Source organism: Carcharodon carcharias, chromosome 10 (assembly GCF_017639515.1).
Source record: "Carcharodon carcharias isolate sCarCar2 chromosome 10, sCarCar2.pri, whole genome shotgun sequence".
Taxonomy (NCBI): Eukaryota; Metazoa; Chordata; class Chondrichthyes; order Lamniformes; family Lamnidae; genus Carcharodon; species Carcharodon carcharias.
The window spans coordinates 51,631,894-51,649,108 of record NC_054476.1 but is presented as its reverse complement, the minus strand read 5'-3'; the positions used below and the strand labels follow the sequence as shown (position 1 = coordinate 51,649,108).

General features: G+C 40.0%; 1 protein-coding gene across 4 annotated transcripts in view; it reads right to left on the bottom strand.

Annotated features, from left to right (window-relative positions):
• The window catches only part of kmt5b (lysine methyltransferase 5B), a 42,686-nt gene that overhangs the window by 13,587 nt on the left and 11,884 nt on the right, over window positions 1-17,215 (bottom strand). For 2 of the 4 annotated variants that reach the window (XR_005944195.1, XM_041197270.1), the window contains exons 2-6: window positions 16,613-16,855; window positions 12,267-12,420; window positions 6,686-6,851; window positions 4,613-4,722; window positions 1,699-1,865 (exon numbers count right to left, since the gene is read on the bottom strand). Coding sequence is in view for 3 of the 4 variants with exons in the window: in XM_041197270.1 (XP_041053204.1) it covers window positions 1,699-1,865; window positions 4,613-4,722; window positions 6,686-6,851; window positions 12,267-12,420; window positions 16,613-16,772 (757 nt within the window). In the remaining variant the exon portion in view is untranslated. Of the gene's footprint in view, window positions 1-1,698; window positions 1,866-4,612; window positions 4,723-6,685; window positions 6,852-11,908; window positions 12,054-12,266; window positions 12,421-16,612; window positions 16,856-17,215 lie in introns of those variants that run through there. The other 2 variants (XM_041197271.1, XM_041197272.1) reach the window with 2 other exon arrangements.

Sequence of the window (17,215 nt, the reverse complement as noted above, 5' to 3'; positions counted from 1 at the left end):
ACTATGCATCCCACTCGCTGAACAGATATATGCAGTGATGGAGAAAGAAGCATTAGCTGCTACATGGGCTTTTGAGAAGTTCACAGGTTATGTTCTTGGTCTCCACTTCAAGATAGGGACAGACCATAAGACTTTGATGACATGCTTAAATTCTAAGGAGTTAGGAAAAAAATGCCTCCATGAGTACAATGATTCAGACAGAGAATGGTGAGGTTTGATGCAAAATACATGCCAGGAAAGCAACAGAATGCAGATACTTTGTCCCATGCCCAGTGGTGACGTAGCTCTTGTTGAAGGGGGAGAAATCTTTATATCGCCAACAACTACAACACTACCAGCAACAATTCACCAGCCAAATGAAATCAGAGATGAACAGAAATCTGATGAAGAATGTGTTCAAGTCAGGGTCAAAGGTTGGCCAGCATACATGCCACACAATCCCATTCTTAGATGCTATGGACAAAGAGGACACCTCAGTAGTTGATGATTTACTCATCTATGACGTGAGAGTGGTCATTCCAAGAGTTCTGAGGCTCGACATTGCACCACGTACATTTAGGCATCACAAAAGGCCGAGCCACTTCAAGCTGTATTACTTGTGCTATTCATCGTCAGGAGACAAGAGTACCATTGATGTCATCTGCCTTCCCATCATGATCGTGGAAAGGTCTGAGATGGACCGCTTCGAACACAGAGCCAAGATGTTCTTGCTCATAGTAGACTACTACTCCAAATGGATAGAAGTCATTACACCGTAATTACACGGGTCAAGGAGATATTTGCAACGCGTGGATCTCTGACACTCACACACACCCTTTCGGGTCGTGTGTGTGTGTGTGTAAGCTGATGACTTGGACAGACCAAGAGAGAGACAGAGAAACAAATATTGTTCCAGCCAGATATGGAACTATGACAAATGTCACATGGCATGCAACCTGCCAGATCTCCAACCAGGAGAGCCAGTTTGGATCCAAGACCAAGCTTACTATGGACAAGTGGTTGAACAGACACTACATCCATAGTCTTACCTCATTCAAACAGAATACAGTGAGACAGAACAGACATGCACTGGTTGCCACACAGAAGTAACCTTCTACCCAGTGGATGCAGTAATTATGGTGTAATTTTGAACTGTGTAATATGCTAATTAGATATTAACAATACGAAAAATATTATAGGTAGCTGTTCTGTCAGCTGCCCAGGCCTTAAGCTCTAGAATTCCCTCCCTAACCTTCTCTCTCAAGATGGTCCTTAAAACTTACCTCTTTAACCAAGCTTTTGATCACCAATGTTTTTATGTGGCTAAGTGTCAAATTTTGTTTGATGATCTCTCCTATGAAGTGCCATGGAATGTTTTACAATGTTAAATACACGATGAAAGTGCAAGTTGTTGTAATGTCAGCAGAAAGCAAACCAGAGTATTTTCCAAAATGACTGGAATTTGTGCTCAGACTCAGTTTTGATTATGTGCATTTCAACAGTTGCTATGTTGTGTTATGAAGCTTTTAAACTCTGTTTTGCTGGGTTGATTCTTAAAAATCCTTAACTTGGAAGTACCAGAAAATTTGAATTTCTTTCAAGCAAACAAAATGACTTTGAATTAACAGAAGGAGATTGAGCCCGAATTATAGCAGTGCGCTAATAATCCCAATCACTATATTTATTCATTGTAATTAACTCTTATGAAGGGTTCCATACCATGGTTAATAAATGCTGCAGGTCCAAGCCAAAGCTGAGCACAATTCTTCCTGGTGGAAAACATAACACTAAAATCATTTTCTCCATGCCGAAGAAGTAGGTTTTCTTCCATCTCTGACAGCTCTGCAATGCAGCCAACCAACAACTCAATCTTGTCATTCTTCTTCCTATGTACAGGTCAAATATTGTACAAAATTAAGATCTTTAGTCTGCAAAATACATAATACCATTAGAATCGTCTACTGGAGTAAGTTTTCTGGTTGGATGGGGGGGTGGGGGATGGAAAAGAGTAAAGTATTTACCAACATGTGAACATGGGAGCAGGAATAGGCCATTCAGCCCTTCGAGCCTGCTCCACCATTTGATAAGATCATGACTGATCTGATTGTGGCCTCAACTCAACCCTTCTGCCTATCCCCGATTCCCTTTGACTTCCTTATTCGTCAAGAATCTAACTCTTGCCTTAAAGATATTCAACGACCCTGCCACCACCACTCTCTGGCAAGAGAATTTCACGGACACAACACACAGAAAAAAATTTCTCATCATCTCTGTCTTAAATGTGAGACCCCTTATTCTTAAACTCATCCCCTAGTTATCTCCTCCACAAGGGGAAACATCCTTTCAGCATCTACCTTGTCAAGTCCCCTCAGAATTGTATGTGTTTCAATAAGCTTACACCTAATTCTTCTAAACTTCAATGGGTGCAGGCCCAATCTCTCCTCATAACTCCTTCATCCAGGAATCAGTCAAATGAACCTTCCCTGAACTGCTTCTCATGCAATCATATCCTTTCATAAAAGAGACCAAAAACTATACACAGTAATTTAGATGTGGTCTCACCAATGCGTACAACTGTAGCAAACACCACTACTTTTATATTCCATTCCCCTTGCAATAAACAACAACATTCTGTCTGTCTTCCTAATCACTTGCTGTACCTGCATACTAATTTCATGTACCAGGGCACAACTTGCAGGGTTACCATTCATTGCAAAAGCTGCTTAGCTTCATTTTCCTTACAGTTCATAGCCAAAGCCAAGCAAGTACAAAGATAATTAAGATATTATCTCTATATCCGAGGTGTTCAAGGAGTTTAAGAAAGGCATAGATAAGTAATGAAAAAGACACTTAATAGTGCATTTACAGGCAAAGTATAGCATCAGAATGAAGAACACCACTCCTGGAAAGGGGAATCGTGCTCCATCTTGTTCTGTAATCATGTGCCTTGGGGTTTACCCTTCACAAATTTAGCAGACTGGAGCCATTTCATGTGGAAACTAAATTGTGTAATTATACCCAAAAGAAAATGGCAAGTAACTAAAGAATACAAAGTGCGATATCATTAATATGCATGACCCAGCAACCTAACTCGTGTGTGTTATGACTTTTCTTAGCGTAATTACAGAAGAAGATTTTATATCTGCTGCTCAACTGCTTGGAACAATTAAAGTCAAACTTCATTTCAAACTTCTAGCCAAAAAATGGATTATTCATATACAAATCTCCTGACCTAACTTCGCCACTACTCGTTAACCATCTCTCCTCTGCCCCAACCTCATGGACAACTGCAAGGTGCTCATCCGCTTCTAATTGAGATCATTCGTTCAGTTGCCTCTGCTGCTTCCCCAGCCCTTCACCTTGCCCAAGCCAAATCTACCCTATTCTCCCCTTAATTTCTCTATCGCTCATATCCTCCCTCAAATCACCTCAGCCAAGGATTTACCCTTGCTCTATTGATCCTATTCCCTCAAATTAGATTCCACATCCCTTCTTGATCCCCAAGCTGATGTTGAAAATTGCTCCTTTTCTTCCTGTACTGTCCCTCTCATTTACAAAATCAGTTATTGCCCCACTTCAAAAAAAATTAGATTGATCCCTCTGCCCTCGCAATCTATAACTGCCTTTTCCTCTCCAAGGTTCTTGAACTTGCACTGCCACTCAAATCATTAAAGCCCTCCCATCACTCTCTCCTCTTTCATGACACCTCTGAAAACCCACCTCCCTGATGAAGCTTTTGGTTACCTCTGATAACATCCCATTCTTTGGCTGCACCTCTGTTAAATGCCCTCCTCTAAAAGAACTATATAAAAGCTAGCTGCTGTTGTGTACTTGACCTAACTTTAAGTTTTGATATTTCAGGTGTACAAATTTTCCATTTTTATAATATAATGCACATTTGTTCAATTGTGACGCCAATGGCAGAAATCAACTTATAAACTGGAGATCTTCAGCACACACAAGGCCTTTCTTCAGCAACAATGATGATCCATGGGAGCCATGTATTTTGCCAGATTTTCCACGCTTTCTTCCACTGCCATTCTGTTGCAACCCATTATTTGTGTCTCATGATCACTTCCTTTTGTATTACAGCATAACTATTTACATTTAAGCACTTCTGCCTTCCATCCCATCACAGAACACTATTGCTTTTTGCCTGCCGTTCCCATCTCCACCACCGCAATCCTTTTCCTTTGGTTCTGCACTTGCTTAAAAGCTATTCAGCTGAAACATCTTTCAGTTCTGATAAAAGGTCAACAACCAGAAATGTTAACTGCCTGATCTGTTGAAGGTTTTCAGCAATTATTTTATTTGTAATATGCAGCTATCAGTCTGTTTACAACCAGTTTGTTATGCCAAAGCAAAAGTGCACATACATGCGCGCACACACACCCCTTGCAGGTGTAAAAGTAGCACAAATACTGCTTTCATTCTGTATGAAATGCAATAATTTAATTCCATAGATTCAGATTAGTTTTTGAAAAAAAAAGTAGAGACCACAGGTCCTACCGCTGCTTTTATCTTTAATTCTTCCATGAGCATAGATTCACCATACCATGCCATGAGAGCATCAAAAATAAAATTACCACATATCTAAAATAAATCTATGACCTACAATTAGTCCACTTCTTACCATTCCCTGGTTGCAACTATCTTGGCTCCATTTTTCTCCGATGAATACCGATTACAAGGCAAGAGTTCAAATCCACTTTCGGCTGCAAACATTCTCAGATAAATGAAAACCTGCCCAAAATACATTAAACACTTTGTAGGTATAATGTTTACATTTATATAATAATCTTACACAGTTGCACTTGAGGAACAAAGTTGTGCTAAATTGCAATTTCCTGTAAATGACAGATTCAAATATTCAATTGACAGATCATTGAACCATAACCCAGCAATGCACTTGTTGACTTTTGATTTGGCCCAAGAATTTATATATCTTTCCACAGGGAATTGGACACATCATTATTTTCTCTAATTGCATCTAAAAAACGGTCTCCCTCCCTTAATACCTGGTGTTTCATGCAGCCGAACACTATGTGTGAATTACAGGTAACCATTCCCACACAGTAATTCTCTTGAACCACACTTTATAGAAGTGCTTAGCAATGTTTAGATGCCCCAGTTAAATAACCAATCAGGAATCTTTACCATATCACATTTACACTGTTGTCATGGTCAAAGAATGTGTAATATATAGTCTAATGAGTTTGGAGCACAAAGGGAATTCTAGAGGCAGTAATCTCTTGCACTCCCCCAACCAAATTAACGGTAGCCATACGAATGGTCAAAATTGCAGAAAACTATAGTGGGAAATACAATTCCCTCTGCTGTTATGGGGCAAGATAATGCTACTGGTTGAATGGAACCTTATCAACTCCTCTGTTTTGTAAGAGAAAGGTATAAACCCACGATATTAATGCCTACAGTTTAGACTGCACCCTTAAGAGTATACATGGAAGACCATCAGTGGGCCTTGAACATGTAACAAAATTAGTTATCTACAAAACGAGATCATTTGCATCACCAACTGTGTTGTTGCCAAGAACGAACCTACATATATACAACCCACTCCACAGAAGTTTGTGCTGCGAGACTTCGCATACACTACAACATCAGCCTTCCTGGCAGCCAATATGACTGCTCCAAAACAAAGCTTTCAGTCAGCTCAGCTTGTCCAGAAGTTTTTCCTTTTAAAAAAGGTAGAATCATAGAATGATTACAGCACAGGAGGCCATTCCACCCATCACATTTATGCCAGTTCTCTGCAAGAGCAACTCAGCTAGTCCCATTCCCCAGTGTTTTTCCCATTGCCCTGCAATTTTTTTCCTCCTCAGGTAATTATACAATGCCCTTTTGAATGCTATGATTGAATTGGCCTTCGCCACTCTCAGGCATTGCAATCCAAATCCTAACCAGTTTTCTTGACCCTTTCACCAATGAAAACAGTTTCAGTCCATCTACTCTGTCCAGACCCTCATGATTTTGAGCACGTTTATCAAATTTCCTCTCAACCTTCTCTTCTGAGAAGAGACCCAGCTTCACTAATCTATACACACAAACTGAAGCATCTCATCTCCAGAATCTTTTAAACCTTTTCTGCACCCTCACCAACGCTTTCACATCCTTCATAAAGTGTAGTTCCCAGAATTGGACTCAATGCCCCATTTGAGGCCAAGCCAGTGTTTTATAAAGGTTCACCACAACTTCCTTGCCTTTGTACTATATGCCCCTATTTATAAACTCCAAGTTCCTTTATGCCTTATTAACTGCTATCGCAATATGCCCACCAGCTTCAACAAAATTCTATTCTAAAATATAGAACAGTTCCTGCCTAGCCAAAGGAGCTAGAGTAAATTGGGCCATATGGAAAATGCAGAACAGCAGGCTATACGATCATAGAACATTTTATTATTCAATAACAAAACAAGAACGCACACAAATATTTTACACAGAAGTCATTAGATTTCCAAAACTGTCCTTGTGAAATTTAACAGGAGGTTTATACTCAAGGTGCAATGCAGAAAATCTTGAAGGATTTGGAAGGCTTTCATGCTTCAATCAGACTTTTCTGTCAAATTGTATCAAAATGATGTTTTGGAGAGCTGGAGCACTTTGAATCATTTATACCCTTAAGCATATACAGTGCTCTCCTGGAAAATTTTTCATGAAAATAAACTTAAAAGAAAACTCCACGTACATGCTCCTTAAATAATTTTTCCTGACTTTTGTTTTTGTTGAGGAAATAGTGTCGTGCCCATTCTCCCGTTGTTAGTGCTTTGAAGGCTTTTTCTAAATTCTCCTTCTTCTTGAAATCCTCTATTACTTCTTTGAGGTCTTCCTGTCTTCCTTTAATGGGTCGAAATCTTAAAAAGGGCAAAAGAGAGTTGAACAATAAATTTTATGCACAGTATAAAGTTGTGTACAATATCAGTGATAATAATGAATTGAAAAGGCATTTGAAAGACAACCATTTTAAAATTAAACCATACAAGTATGTTGTACCATCTCTTTTATTAATAGTTACAACATATACTGCTTCCAGTCTTAAAGTCCATCTTGAACTAAATTTTTTAAACAAAGCATACTTCCGAAGGAAGTAATGTTGGAAATTGTGGAGGCACGGGTCATAATTTTCCAATCTTCCTTCAATGCAACAATGGTGTCAGAGGGCAAGAGAATTGAAAATTTTATACCTTTGTTAAAAAAAGAGTATTAGAGGAAGTCCAGCAACTATAGGTTAGTCAGTTAAACTTTGGTGGTAGAAAGTTTAAAAACGATAATTTGGGACATAATCAACAGCCACTTGGACAAATCTGGATTAATTAAGAAAAGCCAGCACTGATCTATTAAAGGCAAATTTTGTTAAACTAACTTCATTACATTTTTTGATGCAGTAACAGAGAGGGTTGATGAGGGTAATGCAGTTGATGTTGTGCGCGTGGAATTCTAAAAAGAATGTGACAAAGTGCCAAATAACACACTTGTCAGTAAAGTTAAAGCTCAGCAAAGTTAAGGCCCATAGAATAAATGGGACAGTGATAGCATGGATAAGAAATTGGCTGAATGTCAGGAAACAGTAGTGGTGAATAGTCTGGAAGGAATATAGTGGGGTTTCCCAGGGGTCAGTGTTAGAACAACTGCTTTTCTTAATAAATATTAATGACCAGGATTTGGATGTGCAGGGCACAACCTCAAACTTTGCAGATGACAACACCTGGAAGTACTGTGAGCCTTGAGGAGGATAGTGATGTGTTTCGAGAGGAAATAGACAGACTGATGGAATGGGCAGAGGAGTGCTAGATGAAATTTAATGCCGAGAAGCGTGAAGTGCTTCATTTTGAGAATGAGGAGAGGCAATACAAAGCAAAGGGTTCAATTCGGAAGAGAGTAGATACACAATGATTTAAAAGGTGGCAGGGCAGGTTGAGAAATTGTTAAAAATGCACACGGAGTCTTGGGTTTAAGAGTATAAAAACAAGTAAGTTATGAAGAACCTGTATAAAACACTGGCTCAGCTTCAGTTGGAACATTGTGTCCAATTCTGGGCATCACACTTTTAGAAAAGATATGAAGGTGTTAATGGTTCAAATAGTCACTTGGTAGAAGAGTGCTGAAAAGAGGCATGCTGTCGAAGCTTTTCTTCTTGCACTTATCGGGACAGAATTGCAAGAATACCAAATTTCAAAGGGAACAACAATTTAGACTGCATGAGAAAAAAGTGCTGTTTGGTTGGCAAATGGAAGCTGGTAGAGGTGTTGGCATGGGAAATGCATGAGGGAACAGTTATCCCCCAAGCTTTTGTTTAAATTCAAACCAAGCAAGTCAACTCAATTGGTCGAGGCATTGCCCTGGTGCATTCCCATGCCAATGCCTTGACCAGGTCAATTTGTCTGGTTTGAATTTAGACAAAAGCTTGGAGGATAACTGTTCCCTGGTGCATTCTCCATGGCAACACCTCCATCAGCTCCCACCTGCCAACCAAAGAGCACCTTTTTCTCATGCGGTATAAATTGTTGTTCCCTTTGAAATTTGGTATTCTTGCAAATTCTGTCCTGATGGAGTGCAAGAAAAGCTTCAACAACATGTCTTTTGTCAGCAATATTAATAGTTCCAAGGATGAGAAACTTCAGTTACATGAATAAATTGGAGAAGTTGGGCTGTTCTCCTTAAGGAAGGGAAGGACAAGAGGAGATACAATAGGAGGTGGTGCTCAAAAATCATTAAAAGATCTGGACAGAGCAGATAGGGAGAAAAGGTTCTCATTGGCTGAAGAGTCGAGAACCAGAGGATATTGATTTTAAGGTAGTGGAAAAAGCAGCAATGGTTCAAATAAACTTTTTTTTTTAAAATGTAGAAAGTTGTTAGGGTTCGGGATGCACTACCTGAGAGTATGGTGAAAACAGATTCAATTGAGGCTTTCGAAAGAGAATTGGATAAAATCTGAAGAGGAAATATTTGTACGGCTACAAGGAAAAGGTGGGTAATGCGACTAGATGAGTTGCTCCTGCAGAGAGCTGGCAAGGACACAACAAACCAAATGGTCGTCTTTAGTGCTATAACCATTCTGTGATTCTATGAAAATTATGGTCAGAAGATTAAGTTAAAAGCTTGAATTTTATCAAGTCCATTTATGTTGTTCTGGTCTTTGTAACAGTGAATGAAAAACTTGATAATTAATTAAAAATTCAGGTGCAATGTTCCCCTTTAAGCTGCATGGCCGCAACCTAGTTTCCACACAAGCGGTGCCTGATTTGGCCCCTTTAAGCAACCACATGTGCAGGACTGCACAGAAAGTTTAAAGGACTCATGCACTTACAAAAATTATAAGGTACATTAATCAGGCAGACTAGAAACCGCAGTGGCCTCAATTGGCTCACCCTTTAATATTCTATATTCAAACGAATACAAGCCGATGCAACCGATCATAATTTATCCCCTTTAACCCTGGTATCATTCTGGTGACTGTGTTGCACATCCTCCAAGCCAAATACATCATTCCGGAATTGTGGCGCCCAGAACTGAACGCCATACTCTAAATTGAGTCTAACCAAACATTTATATAACTGTAACATAACTTCCAAACCTTGTATTCCAAACTGCCACAATGTCACCATAGTGCCAATTAGTGAGGTGGGATGCCTTCAGTGCAATGCCTTTAAGTAAAATGGAGATGATACAAAACAGGTGTATGATCCTAGACAACCACTGCATAGCTTATAAAAAGCTTTGCCTGAAAATTCTTTACTACAAAATACTATGGAAGGCTACAGTGTAACAAAATTGCAGGGATACAATAAGGAATCTTGAAGGCCTGTTACCCTCAGAACTCATCTAAGAATTTACCTCAAAAAATATTTCTGCACCTTAAATCGAGTAGAAAGGCAGGAAAGGCTGGTTAAAATATGATCAAGTGAAAGCTGAGAAATGTTAAACGTAGAGAGCCAAGACAAAGGCTTAAACATTGCTTGATGCTGTGCCCGTCAACATCTTGCATTCACGAGGAGCTATTCAAGATATATTGCAATATTAGAGCCAGACTCTAGCTTTGGACAGACAAGCTATGATGACCATGATCACAATTTAACTAAAGTTGCTTAATTAAACAGGAGGCTAAACTAGCACCTGAGTTATTCACCATTGGGTGTTTTTTTGCCAAGTTTCTTTTTCCCCCTCCTCCTTTCCTAGTGACACTAACTCATGGTGGGAAGCGATACCACTGGCAACAGGTGCCTTTAGTACTGTGGACAAGTAGCCATTTGTGACATGAAAGCCTTGGTACACAAGTTAATTAAAAATCAAACTTGATTTTGCATTATCAGGAGAAATAAACCTGTCTAATTCTTTTCCATATGTAGGTTCAGCTACATAACGCCAATCAACACCAGCAGAATATTCTAATCAGCACAGGCCAGCAATCTAAAATGGGGCCTTTTGGTCCGTTTAACTTAGCTAACCACTTCCCTTACCAATTGACAGATCAAAAGTTATATTATGTAAAACTGATCCTCAACCCCTTAAATTCTAATTAAAATTGTAGAGTCATTGAAAACGATGGACAAAACATTTCATAAGGTCAACCATTGTGGGTAATATTAATAATCCCTCAGGAGATACACACAGATTATTTTACACTGATAATCAAGTGCTGTTTGGACAACTATTACTCCTGCTTTTAAAACACTGTATAGAATAATTTTGTGCAGTTTTTCTGTCCAAGGTAGTCATCTAACAAAGGCTGGATTCCACCCACTCCCAAGCAAGAATTGAGAAATGCAAGATGAGAATGCCATGTTCATACATGTGCATTGGTCTCATTTGAAATGCTTTATTTTTATTGGTTTTTCCAGAAAATAGAAAACAATTTTTGATGCACAATTCTACAATTTAAAAAAAAAATAAACAGACTTCTCCATTGAAAACTAAAAGTGAAGTAGATTAACTGGTAGGCATTGACTGAAGATAAGCAGAACATTCAGCCAGGCATCCAAATGAACCGGCTGTATTTTCAGATACCATCAACTTTCCTACAACCATCTCAGCAGATCAGTTGCATTGAGGTATACAACAGTAGTTAACAAGGACTCACCCTCAGTCGTTTGTCTTGCCACAAGAATACACTTAGCACACTGAAGATGAAGAACTCACCACATAGGAAAATGCCACAGTGCATCTTATTGTCAAGATGATGTACATTGCAAGAACAACTTTGACTTACCATTTCTGTTTACTTATCTGATGACCTCAGGCATTCTTTTTGTAAATTATCGCCAGCGAACCTTCATCGTTGTGGGACACTTCATTTTAATTTGTCCCATTTCTAGCATCAAATGATCACGCATAAATGATTTGATTTTAATATTTTCTTCACCAAGTTTTTAAAAAAATTAATTTGTGCAAAATACTAAACTTATTTCACCTTGCAGGTTATTCCTTTGTGCTCACCATACTTTTCCAATGGTAATAGTCTTGCACATTTTCAATCGTTTCAATTTTGGCTGACATGTTTGGTGGGAGACCTCCAATTTATTATTTAAACACTTTTTTTTTTAAAAAGCACTGGGAAGAAAATAGTCAAATCTGCTTTCCCGTCCATTGTAGGTGGAGTTTTTTTGCTACCATCATTTATAACAATTGAAACGTAGATAGAGAAAACTGTTATTACCAAAACAAAAAAATAAAATAAAATAAAATTGTGGGACAGGTACTTTAACAGGTACCTTTTAACCATTTAATTTTTAAAAAGCTCAGCTTTTAAAATAACAAAGAGGAGGGGGAAAAAATGACTTGGATTTTGGAAGTTGTGAGGACTGAACCTACATACTGAACATTTTAAGTCACACAGCCCCATACAGCACTCGCCTCCCAATTAGGAGGTCGCGGGTTCGAGTCCCAGGACTGCCTGCTACTTGAATCCCCCTACCTCAAATCGGGTCAGTTTGGTCAGTTCTTGGCTAGGCTGCAAGAGCGTCGCGCAGAAGCGAGGCGTTCCATCTCGGGGGAGGTAGGAGGAACTGACATCGTCAGGCTCACCCCATTTCAGTCACACCTGCCTGCCAAACACGGAGCGTTACTGATGGCGGTCATCGAGAGGTCCGCGGCCCAAACCATCCCACCCTCCTGGTTGGAGGAGGATGTGAGGTGGTGAGCAACCTACAACAGGAAAAAAATGGGAGAAAAAAAAAAATAATTTTTGTATCGCATCCACAAATAGATTACAATTTACCGCTAATGCATCAGCAATCTATTTAGATTTGAAAACTGGAGTGGATGATACTTGCCTGACATACCTGGTGTTCATTTTGTGTGTCTGGAAACCCAGATAGGGATCAAGGACTAAGCTTGTTGCTAGATCATCATTTTCACACAGCTCTTTGGCTGTCATTCCAGTGGAAGGTACATATCGAGAGCCATGGCCCTCAAAACCCATCATGCCTAAAAAAAAACATATTATGTTGGTTGTACCTTAATTGGCATTTAGAAAAAGCATTTGCATTTATATAGCACTTTTCATGACCTCAGGATGTTTCAAAGTGCTTCACAGAAGCATTTTTGAAGTATGGAGTTTAAATAATCTTAAGGACGCTAGGTCGGAATTATTTTATTAGATTTGTCTATAAAGCTTGTTTATGCTGCAATAAAAATCTTGATTCAGCAAGTACTGCTGTACATATATTTATATTAATTAACAAGCCTTTCCTGTAAAATTTATTTCTCATTTCCATTGTCATTGCCATTCCTTGAATCAGCTTTCACATTTTTACAAATTGGGGTAAAAGTATTCCTAATGATAGTTTTCCATTGTTTAATGGAATATTGTAAGAATCAACCGTATATACTTAGTGTCAATAATTGCCATTCATACCAGTCTCATGTTCTTTTAATACTCAAGAGTTCCACTTAGTTTCCGCAATCTTTTAAATATCAGATTGTTGCTATGGGTTTATCCATCAACAACATAAGGTCATCAAAAGAACAAGAAAGTCTCAACGAGTGCACATCCACTAAGGTCTATCATTTAAACTTTACAGAAAAAAATTCACTTCTTTCATAAAGATTATGCTTCTAAGCTGAAAATAGCATTGCACAAACACCATACCAGATAAAAACCAAAAGGTTACTTTTAAAAAAATTCTTTTATGGGTTATGGGTGTTGCTGGCAAGGGCAGCATTTGTTGCCCATCCCAAATTGCCCTCAGGAAGATGGCAGTGAGCCACTTTCTCGAACCACTGCAATCCACCTGGCGCAGGAACACCCAATGCTGTTAGGGAGGGAATACCAGGGTTTTGATCCAGCAATACTGAAGGAACAATCATACAGTTCTAAGTCAGGATGCTGTGTGGCTTGGAAAGGAACTTGCAGATGGTACTGTTTTCAATTACATGGGGACATAGATTTAAGGTGAGAGGAGAAAACTATAGAGGAGATGTGTGGGGCAAGTTTTTTTTTTACGCAGAGGGTAGTGAGTGCCTGGAATTCGCTGCCAGAGGTGGTGGTGGAAGCAAGTACGATAGTGGTGTTTAAGAGGCAGCTTGACAAATACATGAACAGGATGGGAATAGAGGGATACGGACCCTAGAAGTGCAAAATGTTTTAGTTGACGGGCAATATGATCGGCGCAGGCTTGGAGGGCTGAAGGGCCTGTTCTTGTGCTGTATTTTTCTTTGTTCTTTGGTCAAGCATTTGTTGCTCTTGTCCTTCTAGATGGTAGAGGGCGAGGATCTGGAAGGTGCTGAAAAAGGAACCTTGGTGAGTTGCTGCAGTGCATCTTGTAGATGGTACATACTGCTGCCACTGTGCATCAGTGGTGGAGAGAGTGAATGTTTAAGGTGGTGGATCAGTTGCCAATCAAGCGGGCTGCTTTGCCCTAGATGGTGTCGAGCTGTGTGTTGTGGGAGCTGCACTCATTCAGACAAGTGTAAAGTAATCCATCACCCTCCTGACTTGTGCCTTGTGGATGGTGGACAGGCTTTGGAGAGTCAGATGGTGAGATACTTGTCTCAGAATTTCCAGTCTCTGACCTGTTCTTGTAGCCAGCATTTATATGATTGATCCAGTTCAGTTCCTGGTAAATGGTAATCTCCAAGATGTTGATAGTGTGGGATTCACGATGGTAACACCACCGAATGTCAAGGGAGACGGTTAGATACGCTCACTGGAGATGATCATTGCCTGGCACTTGTGTGGCATGAATGTTACTTGCCACCTATCATCCCAGGCCTGAATATTATCCAGGTCTTGCTGCCTATGGACACGGACAGCTTAAGTGTCTGAGGAGTTGCAGATGGCACAGAACCTTGTGCAATCATCAGCAAACATTCCCACCTCTGATCTTATGACAGAGGGGAGCTCATTGATGAAGCAAATGGTTGGGCCTAGGACACTACCCTGTGGAACCCCTGCAGCAATGTCCTGGGACTGAAATTATTGACCTCCAACAATCACAACCTTTTTGCTTTCTGCTAGGTATAACACCAGCCAATGGAGATTTTGCCTTGATTCCTATTGATTTCAATTTTGTCAGGGTTCCTGGACAGCACACTCATGCCTTGGTGTCAAGATGAGTCACCCTCACCTCCCCTCTTTTGTCCATGCTTGCACAAGGCTGTAAATGAGGTTAGGAGCCAAACCCAAACTGGCAGAACTCAGAGCATCACAAACAGGTTTTTGCTTGTTAAGTTCCACTTGATAGTACTGTTGATGAAAGCTTCCATCACTTTTCTGACGATCGAGAGGAGGCTGGATTGGGTTCATCCTGCTATGTGTGGATAGGACATACCCAGGCAATTTTTCATATTGTTGGGTAGCTGCACAGAAGCAGGGAGGGAAGGTGGTGTAGTGGTAATGTCACTAGACTAGTAATCCAGAGGCCCAGGTTAATGTTCTTGGGACATGGGCTTAAAACTCACCATGGCAGCTGGTAGAATTTAAATTCAATCAATAAATCTGGAATATAAAGCAAGCCTTATAGTGGTGACCATGAAATTATTTTAAAGAAATAAATGCATTAGAAGCATTTCAGAGCAGGTTAACGCAACTAATATTTGGGATGGGGGAGGGGTTTAATCTTAGGAGGAAAGGTTGGACAGGCCGGGCCTGTCTCCATTAGCGTTTAAGATTGAGAGGTGATCTTTTTGAATCATCCAAGATCCTGTGGAAACTTGACAGGGTGGATACAGAAAGGATGTTTCGCCTTATGGGAGAGACTAGAACTAAGGGACAGAGTTTAAAAATAAGGTGTCTCTCATTTAAGATGGAGATGAGAAGAAATTTTTCTTCGGGGGCTGTTAAATTTTGGAACTCCCTTCCCCAGAGGATGGTGGAGGCAGGGTCAGTTTTTAAGATAGGGGTAGATAGATTCTTGGCTAACAAGGGAGTCAAAGGATATCGGGGTAGGTGGGATGTGGAGTAGAGGCCAACAAGGGAGTCAAAGAATATCAGAGTAGGTGGGATATGGAGTGGAGGCCAACAAGGGAGTCAAAGGATATCAGGGTAGGTGGGGTGTTGAGTAGATGCCACAATCAGATCAGTTATGATCTTATTGAATGGCAGAGCAGGATCGAGGTGCTGAATGGACTACTCCTGCTCCTCATTCGCATGTTCCTATAGAACTGCTTGGTTAGGGGATGTGGCTAGTTCTGGAGCATAAGCCTTCAATCATATTGCCAGGATGTTGCCAGCCTTTGTGACATCCAGTGCCTTCAGCGGTTTCTTGATATCAATGGAGTGAATCGAATTGGCTGAAGATTGGCATCTGTAGTGTTGGGGACTTCAGGAGGACGCCAAAATGGATCATCCACTCGGTACTTCTGGTTGAACATGGGTGAAAATGCTTCAGCCTAATCTTTTGCACTAATGTGCTGGGTTCCCCCATCACTGAGGATGGGGATATTTGTGGAACCACCTCTCCCTGTCAATTGTTTCAACTGTCCACCTCATTCACAACTAGATGTGGCAGAGCTCTGATCTGACTCGTTGTGGGATCACTTGGCTGTCTATCGCATGCTGCTTCTGTTGTTTGGCATGCAAGTAGTCCTGTGCTGTAGCTTCATCAGGTTGACACCTCATTTTTAGCTACGCCTGGTGCTGCTCCTGGCATGCTCTCTTGCACTCTATAGTTATCATCAAGCCAAGGGATCAACCCTGGTTCAACAAAGAGGTCACAGACTTTTGTTTAATACAATTCTGTTGATAGCTCACAGTGCCTCTTGGGTACCCAGTTTTGAATTGCTAGATATGTTTTGAATTTATTTCATTTAGCACATCAGTAGTACAAACATGATGTGGGGTTTGCTCAGTGTGAAGACAGGATTTTGTCTTTACAAGGATTGTGTGGTGGTCACTCCCACCTATATTGAACAAATGCATCTGCGACAGATAGATTGGTGAGGACAAGGTCCAGTAGCTGTAAATTATGTCCGTAAAAAGCAGCTTGCATAATAGGAGGGAAACTAAAATTTATAGTTGAGTGCCCTAATCACATCTCCCAAAGATCTGTGGAAGTCTTTCACCCTCAACTCTTAACTTCTGAAATGCAGTGAATAAATTATAAACACACGTTATGATGGTTAATCAATTCGGCTTTGTTAATTTTTTGAGATTGGTTTTGAAATTTAAGTCACTTACGGGTGCTACGTTTTCCAAATGCAACTCTTGTGTTGGCCCTTGAATTTCCCCTTCCAGAGTGTTGTAATTTGGTTTGACTCTGATGTTCACTGGACAACCTTCCTGCATTTTTCCTGCTGCCATTTACAAACATATTCCTCGTTTCGCCCAACCACTTCATACCCACAAACGACTTGAAGCTGTTGCATTTAGTCTACATCAGAACAAGGCAGCCTTTCTTTTCAATAAATTCTGATCTTCTCTCTGTCGAAGCAAATAAATTTTATTATTAGTACTACAGCAACCAGGTAAGCTTGATAATCTATAAAACTGGCATAGCAAATGCGATAAAGGATATTATAAATTATCCAGAAAAATTATTTGAACAGCTAAAAATTTTTTCCTCATGAATGTTCAGTGTTATCATAACTAATGTGTTATTGCTAAAAACAGCCAGGTCTAGTTTTAATGCCCATCTAGCACTTTTTTCCACTGTCAAAGACAGTTCATCAAATTTCCTAAACACCATGGTGTACAACTGTGACTTTAGAGCTGGAACTTACAACTCTTCAGTTTACTAAGGGTTGAACATTAGGTTAAGTTCAATTTCACAGTGCAAGCAAG